The sequence below is a fragment of the Acanthisitta chloris genome, unplaced genomic scaffold (genome assembly GCF_000695815.1).
Source record: "Acanthisitta chloris isolate BGI_N310 unplaced genomic scaffold, ASM69581v1 scaffold43560, whole genome shotgun sequence".
NCBI lineage: Eukaryota > Metazoa > Chordata > Aves > Passeriformes > Acanthisittidae > Acanthisitta > Acanthisitta chloris.
Genome location: NW_008653035.1, coordinates 7506 through 16070, shown reverse-complemented (window position 1 = coordinate 16070; position 8565 = coordinate 7506). Strand labels below are relative to the sequence as shown.

General features: G+C 48.7%; 1 protein-coding gene across 1 annotated transcript in view; it reads left to right on the top strand.

Moving 5' to 3' along the window:
* BTBD2 (BTB (POZ) domain containing 2) overlaps positions 1–8565 on the top strand; it is a 14877-nt gene that overhangs the window by 2533 nt on the left and 3779 nt on the right. Inside the window, exons 2-4 of the mRNA XM_009079149.1 lie at positions 292–448; positions 4049–4154; positions 4905–5102. Of these exons, the coding sequence (XP_009077397.1) occupies positions 292–448; positions 4049–4154; positions 4905–5102 (461 nt within the window). The remainder of the gene's footprint in view (positions 1–291; positions 449–4048; positions 4155–4904; positions 5103–8565) is intronic.

Genomic DNA, 8565 nt, shown 5'->3' with positions numbered 1-8565 from the left:
CAGGGACAGATGGGATATTGGGAAGGAATTCTTCCCTGTGAAGGTGGTGAGACACTGGCACAGGGTGCCCAGGGAGGCTGTGTCTGCCCCAACCCTGGCAGTGTTCAAGCCAGGTTGGATAAAGCCTTGAGCAACCTGCTCTGGTGGGAGGTGTCTCAGCCCAGGGAATAGATGATTTCTAAGGTCCATTCCAACCCCTTAACATGCTGTGATACTATCACACTGTGACTTGCGGGAGTTTTTGTCTGTTGTCATAATTCACCATAATAATGTTTGTTTGCATGTTTTCAGATTTCTTTACTCAGACGAAGTTCAGATTGGACCAGAGACTGTTATGACAACACTTTACACAGCTAAAAAATATGCAGTTCCAGCCCTTGAAGCTCATTGTGTGGAGTTTCTTAAAAAAAACCTCCGAGCAGACAATGCATTCATGCTGTTAACACAGGTGAGTCTGTGATAGTTTGCCTGGAGCAGGGTCCAGCACAGTAGGAAACCAGAAGTTTTCTGAGTGTTTTGGAGTGGATCATCCAAAGTGGAGCAGTTCTGGGTCATTTTGAATTCCTCCTTACAGGACTCCAGCACTGATGAACAGGTTCTTACAGAGAACAATGAAATATGGCAAATGTTGCTGCTGCTTCCGATTTTTCTGTTTTGCTGTGGCAGGGGATTCTTTCCAGAGCGTGAGCTGGGGAAGAAGTGAAGAGTGAGAAGATTTCATCTGCCAAGAAGAAAAGTGGAATGAGTGACAGATTAAGGACTGGTGTGCTGAGCTCTCTCTGCAGACTGTGCTGTGTCTGGCTGCTCAGCCGGTCCTTGAAGGACTTTTGGACAATACTTTCCCTGAAACGGGAGTGAAAGAAAATGCAACTTTTTCATGAGTGCTTTGGTTTATTTTCCTCAGCCTGTTCCAGCCCACCCTCTCACACTGAAGGCACACAGCTGGAGTGTCAAAGCAACTGTTCCTTGGCTCTTTGTGAGGCTGGTGGTGCATCCTCATGCCCCTCTGATCTGATCTGTGAGGGTTGGGCCCCTTCATCTTCCATGTGACTCTTGAAGCAGTCAAGTAGAAGACTTTGCTTATTTTGGAGACCAGACTTTGCATTCAGGTTGATTACATGAACATCACTGTCCTTCTCATTTCCCAGCCCCATCTGTTCTCTCTGGTCCGTGCTACCCTCTCTGCTGACACATCAGTAACATACACAGTGCTGTCACCTCTGTGATAGTGTCTGTGGCATTGCCAGGGGCTCCCTTGTTCTGGGTGGTGTAGGAATAAGCAACAGGCATTGTGTGTTTCTTTCCCTTAGGGAATGGGCAAACTTTGGACTAGCTCTGGAGGAGTATTCCTGATCCACCAGCTCAGGAAAGCTGCCAGGGTGTCTGATGTGAAACCAGCCTTGCAGAGGAGGTTTTTTTTCAGCTGCCCTGGTCTGGGAACCATTGCACTAAGGTGGTCTGGCTCTGAGGGGTTGGCCTGGTGTGCCCAGCATTCCTGTCTGCTGTATTTTCTCTCCCTGTCAGGAGTACAGGTGTCTCTCAGGCCCTGACTGTAGGTACTGCCTTAGTGGCAGTGGCTATAGCAGCAGTTTGTGCAGATATTGCAGCAGTGTTGGCCTGAAGCAGTCACCGCTGAACTATTTGCTTCGTTGGGATTAGGTTGGGATTTTGTGTTTAAATATTTGGATCAAGTTCTCAAAGCAATTCTACATCACATTGCTGTTGTGGTCACTCTTTGCTGCTTGGATTCAGCTGCTGCTGCAACACACCATGTCCCTCTTTACACATCCTCTTTAACCTGGCCCTTTTCCGTGTGCCATAAACAGGTGTGGCAGCCTCCAAGACATGAGGGGATCCACTCTGCTCTTCTCTAGGGAAGATTCAGGACTTGAGGACTCTTGTCTGGGTGATGGCAGCCAAATCTGCACTCCCATCTAATGTGTGGTAGGACAATTGTAAGTCCTTGGCTGCAGCTCTCCCGTTCCTTGGACTCAGCACCTGCAGTCTGAAAGATCAGGAGCTGTTAGCCAAGAGCTGGGAAAAGGTCTTTCCCATTGGCTGCAGTTTTAAGGAGGCATCTTACACTAGCCATTGCCTCATGAGGGTTAGTGGTGTTGGCTTTTGGTGGTGTTCCTTATGCAGGGATTTTTGTGGCTTGTTATGTCTCTGCACCTGACTTTGCAGCAAGGTGACATTTAGGTTTATGGTGACTTCCTTACAGGTCACAAAGGTCCTTCTTTGCAAAAGAGGAAGGTGTCCTTGTTTTTCAGGTTCCAAAAGCGAGATGCTGCCTGGCACTCTGTCATGGCAGATGGGGAAAGGCTTTCCTGGTTCCTTTGTTTGTGACTTATCCATTATGATTAATTAGCAGTGGTGATTCCTATGCAGTATGTCCCCTGATGCCCTTTATCAAGTCTCTGAGATGTTTGAGGCTGGTGTGCTTTGAGAAACATGCCTGTATCTCAGTGCCTGGTGCATGAGGCACCTCCTGAATGGATCTGCTCCCACAATGCCCTTGTTCTTGGTCCTTTGGTGTGAAAATTTGTCTGTTTTCTGCTTTTACTGCATCAAATCAACAACTTGGTCAGTAAATTACAGATCCGAGATACATCTTTTACAAAGCATTGCCCAACAGGCTTAGAGCCATGGACATGAGATTGTAGAGCTCCAAACCTCCTTCGTGTGTATCGCTGCCCAATCTGCTGGTCCAGCAACTGTGTCATCAACAGTGTCTCAAGCAACTGCTGATCTCTGGCAGAAATATCAGTGGCAAATAGCTTTCTTAATTGATTGTGCCTCGTAGTGAACCGTGATCCTCTTTCATGCCAGATGTGCATCCAAATGTCACTTTGATCAACAAGGAAGTAAAGCCTTGCCTGGAGCTGCTGTGGGGGAGAGCTCTGCAATGCAATGTAAGTCCTCATGTGTCAAAAGAGCCACTACAGTAGTAAAGTCTGAGTCAGTCACAGCTCTTGATGCCAAGAGTGTAAGGCACTGGCAGTCCTCCAGCCCCAGGAGCAGGTGATGACTACTGAGGCTTCCCTGGGCCCTGAGAAAATAGAATTGTTTCAGCTCTCTGCACTTGAGGTCTCAGCATCAAAGGTTTGCCTTGCTGAGCTCTGCAGCCCACGAGCAAAGGTGAAGCAGGAAATGCTCTTGAATTCCCGAGTGATGGAATTCCCATCCCAAAACATGAGTTTTAAACCTTACCTGTGGCAGCAATTTCAAGTCCCAGTGTACTCATTAGGCATGATGTCAAGGCAGTTCCTTCCTAAACAGCGAAATCCAAGCACTGGAGATAAGAGGCCATTTAGTGATTTTTGTGTGTTCCACCTCCTTTCTGCTTGTGCTGAGCATAGGGTTGCTAACACATTGTGGCAGTCCAGGGCGGTCCGAGGTGGCAGTGGAATTGCTACAAGAGGGCACTTAAGTTGGGCAGAGAAATTCTGAGCAGTAACTCTCTAAGCGTTGCTTGAAAGAGTAACGTATTTTGTGGAGAATTTTTGAAGGCAACTGGATTAGAGTAGCTGTTCCTGTGCAAAACATGGCACTGCACTAAGCAGGCTGTGCTCCCTGCAGGGCTGCAGGTCTCCCCGGGCCACAGGCACGGTGCTGCTGAGGCTTTTTGGCTAATACCAGATCAGAGTGGCTGTTCCTACCAGATAAGCTGTCTCTGCATGTTCCTAGAGCGAGCAGGCCTGGAGTCCTCAGGCCAAGCTTCCTTCTCAATGTAAAAGTGATGTAGAAATGGCTCAGCTGACATGGTCAGTATGGTGCTGGAAAGCAGCATTGGTGCCTGCCCCGATGTGATGTTAGAACAAAGACGTGCCTGAAGACATGCACAGCTGAACCAGAGCTGCTGCCAAATGCAGAATTTTCTAGTGTCTGCCTTGTCATGCTTAACTGCTTGTGAAAGGCTGCTGCAGCCCAGTGGATTCCTGGTGCAGCCAGGCATGGTGTGGCCAGTGAAGATGGGCTCGGGGAGGGGAAGGGAGTTGTCAGTGTAAACTTTAAAATGCCTTCTCTGTTAATGACTGTTCCTGCCCAGGCCCGACTGTTTGATGAGCCTCAGCTGGCCAGCCTGTGCCTGGAGAACATAGACAAGAACACCTCAGATGCCATCAACGCTGAGGGCTTTACAGACATTGATCTGGGTAAGCTCATTTCCTGCCCCCTGCTTTCATAACCAGCTTCTTTCCAAAGTTGTTACAGGTTAATTCTTGGTACTTTGTGGCATTGCTGCTCTGGAGCAATCTGTTGCCCAGTCTCTGGCACCAAGTGGCTGGAGACAGGGCATGTGCCAAAGACCTTGCTGGTTTGCTGGCAGAAATACTCTGGAATCTGCTTACTTTGGTGCAGCTGGAGTTTTCTGGGCATGACACGAATCCTGCTTCCCGTGTTGGTGTTGGCAGGTTTTGGGTGGGTGTAACTTGTCGTTTTTTGTGGAGTTGACAGGTTGTGCAGTTAAAAACGTGTTGTGTTTTTGGAAGCAAGAACTGGCTATGTAATTATTGTGTGCACTTTCCGAACTTGCTGGGCACAGTTAATGAACATTAAAATTCAGGCTTTAACCTTCTTCTGGTGAGATGAGGTAAGGCACAGGTCACCTTCTGGCTTTCATGCTGCTCGTTTCATCCAAATTTGACATCAAGTAAGTTGCAGCTCATCCTGCTGCACTTGCATTAACATGCCAATTAAGTGGGCTCTTTTTGCTGCTCCAGTGAGTTCCTTGCTGATGGCATATGCGGATAAATCTTCCTCAGAGGCTGCAGCAGCACTTTTGGGAGATGCTGTTTATTCAGTTGCTTCTCTCTTACCTTGGCTGTGCACAGGGTGCTCCTGGTGAGGTAACGGGGTGATGTGGGTTGGTGCCTGAAGCTGTGGCTGTCTGTCCTGCCCTGCAGACACGCTGGTGGCAGTGCTGGAGAGGGACACGCTGGGGATCCGGGAGGTTCGCCTGTTCAACGCCGTGGTGCGCTGGTCGGAGGCCGAGTGTCAGCGCCAGCAGCTTCAGGTGATTCCAGAGAACAAGCGGAAAGTTCTGGGCAAAGCTCTCTCCCTTATCCGCTTCCCACTGATGACTATTGAGGAGTTTGCAGCAGGTAACTGAACAAAGGTGTTTCTGGCAATGCTGGTCTTTGCTTTTGCTCAGCTACAGAGAGTCAAGTTACGTGAAAGTGGATTTTCTCTCTGTATCCTGCAGTGATTTAAGTATGACATTGTCTCCCGTTCCTCCCATTCTCCCCCCATCAACCTCCCCACAGGGGGCTTAGAGGCTGGAGTGGGATTTTGGACAAGGAGTGACAGGACAAGGGAGAATGGTCTTAAGCTGAAGGAAGGGAGATCTAAATTAGATATATGGAAGAAATTCCTCCCTGTGAGGATGCTGAGGCACCGGCACAGGTTGCCCAGAGCAGCTGTGGCTGCTCCATCCCTGGGAGTGTTCTAGGCCAGGCTGGATGGGGCTTGGAGCAACCTGGGCTGGTGAAGGTGCCCCTGACCATGGCAGAGGGTGGAACTGGGTGAACTTTAAGGTCCCTTCCAACACCAAATCATTCTGTGATTCACTACCCCGATTTACAAAATCTACTGTGTAAATGCTGTTTTCATCCATGACCATTCACTCATTTCACAGCTGATGGTGCTCCATCAGGTGGATCAGAGCTGCCTGTTTGCTCTCCCAGCCTGGTTAGGTGGTTACTGTCCCATGCAGCTGAGAGTAAAGATCCAGACTGGGATTCACTTGCTTACCTTTCTAACCATTCCAAGCATTTAAACTACACAAACCTAATGGAATTGCAAGTAACTGGTGTTGGTTGTAGCCTGCTCCCAAAGAGAAATGGGGTTGTTTCTCCCCATCCTCTGCCTGTAATCCAGTGGTGATATTGGTCCTCTCTTGCCAATGCCATTCAGAGCAGAACCCTGTATCAGAGAGACTCTGAAAATGTTCTCTGAGCTGAAGGCTTGATGTTGTTTAGTCTATGTCTCAAAGCATTTTTCAAGTTTACATTAAGATCTTGATTCACAAAGATGTCTAAATCATTTAACAGTTTGAACTAAAGATTGCTTTGTTTTGTTTTTGTTGCCTGTTGTCTTTGACTTCAGCCTCTGATGATTCTCCTGGGACTGGAAGCTGGCAATCAGCTTAAATAGTTTTGATGCTAAAAGACACTGTGGAGCCATTTTCCAAACTGCAGCGGGTTCTGGGCTGCAGTGATGTGTACACAGCAGCAAACAGGGTCCCTGACCCCTTCTCTTGCAGGGCACTGCTCAGGGCACTGATGGCGTCAGCTGGTCAGTCGTTGCTCGACGTGTTCCCAGATGGGGAGGGATGTTAGGAAGAAGTAAATCTGTGCTTAAAACTTGGTTCCCACTTCCTATTTGGCCCGTCAGGCCTGTGATGTGGCCTTAGGGACATGGATCTCTTCAGAAGGAGCTTGGTCAGGAAGGCAGAGATCTTTGCATTTTCCTGCAGATTCCATTTCTTTCAACCCTTCCATCCAATCTTGTATCATTCTCTCACCAGGAGAAACGTGTTAGTTTTGGCGTATTGGCGTTGAAGCCTTTGTGCTGGGAATGCCAATGCCCCTCCCCATGCTGCCTGTCACACACTGCCTGTTCCACTTGGATCTTTGTCTTGGAGAGAAGCTCTTTAAGGTTTCTCCATCTGCTTTAACCTCCAAGATGAAGAAAACCTCCAAACCTGACAGGCTGTGATTAGCTGTTCCTTAAATAAGGAACTGCTTTGGAATTCCTTCAGCTTTGGCCTTTTCTGAGTGACTGATTTCTGTGGTGATCACAGCAGAGGCATGAGAGGGAAACCTCTCCCTTCCACACCCCTCTCTCCCAAAAGCCAAAAAAAAAGGAATTTTTCCGGCAGTGGTTTCACCAGTTTGTTACATAATCTGGTATCAAATGGGAGCTTTGCATGGAGGTGTTTTAACTGACAAATGTGTCCCTCCCTTCCCTGAGAGCAGGTAATTTGAAACACTGCAGAAATGAGCTGCAGCAACATGGGATGAGTTCAGACATGATCAGTGTGCTGATTTTTGTTCAGCAAAGTATCCAAAAGCTCATTTACCTGTGAGCAGTCAACTTCCTTAAATTCTTTCATCCCTACCTATTGCAGCCTTGGATCAGATTATGTCTGGGGAACATCATGCTGGATTTAACCAGCTACAGGTAATTTTGGACCAGCAAATAGCTTGGCATTTGCTCCCCACATTAAACAGCACTTAATGCTGTTGTTGCTCCAGCACAGCAGTCTTCTTTCTGTTCAAAGCCTTGTGCTAATAGAGGTGCAGAGACACTTTTGAGTCTTGGGCTAAAAGACTAATTTTTAACTGGTTTCATTTTTGAAAGTATTTAAAGTAGTTTGCAAACCTTGAACTTGGCATCGAGTTGGTTGACCAGAGCAGCTGTGGCTGCTCCATCCCTAGAAGTGTTCCAGGCCTGGTTGGACAGGGCTGGGAGCAACCTGGGCTAGTGGGAGGTGTCCCTGCCCATGGCAGGAGGTGGGACTGGGTGGGCTTTAAGGTCCCTTCCAACCCAAACCATTCCATCAGTCTGTTATCACTTCGGAAAAAAACATCTTGTTACTGAAGAGAAGATGTGAATGTGTTTCAAGTCTTGCTAAAATCACTAACCCTTTTCCCCTAGGTTCTACAAAAAAGCTATGAAAAAAACCCCAATGCCTGGGGGAGGGGGGATTTCAAAGCAGGGCATGAGCTGAACCCCTTTGTCTTGACTGAAAATACTTTTACATTTTCTAAGTTGGTGGTACCCCAGTGACATTCCCATAGGCTCCCATCATGTCCTAACAGCACTGGTGTGCATGGATGGCAATCCCTGACTCTTACTGGTGTTGTCATCTCCAGAGGGAGTAGGGCAAGGATTAGCTGCATGCTTTAGGTTTTCAAACCATCCTGTTAGCCAAATGCATTTGGGCTCCACAGAGCAGGTGCTCAGTTGCCGTTCCGTGTCCATGCTCCGCGTGGAGGCTCTGTGGGTAAAGGGCAGTTTGTCTGGGGTTTAATATCCTGGTGCCCCAGCGAGATCCTGTCTGTGATGGGGATTTGGCCTGCTCCTGGCTGCAGGTCAGGCTTGTTTCCCTGTGTGAATCCCAGAGGGGTGCCTCTGGTTATGCAGTCTGGGCACAACAGTATCAGGAGGATCTAAAGCTGTTGGAGAGCATCCGAAGGAAAGACATGAGCTGGGGAAGGGGCTGAGGAGAGGCTGAGGACACTTGGCCAGTTTTCCTGTCTGTGATGGGGATTTGGCCTGCTCCTGGCTGCAGGTCAGGCTTGTTTCCCTGTGTGAATCCCAGAGGGGTGCCTCTGGTTATGCAGTCTGGGCACAACAGTATCAGGAGGATCTAAAGCTGTTGGAGAGCATCCGAAGGAAAGACATGAGCTGGGGAAGGGGCTGAGGAGAGGCTGAGGACACTTGGCCAGTTTAGCTGGAGCAGAGGAGACTGAGGGAGACTCCTCAGGGTCTGCAGCTCCTCCCGAGGCAGAGGGGAGGGGCAGCTCCGAGCTCTGCTCTCTGGGACCCGGGACAGACCCG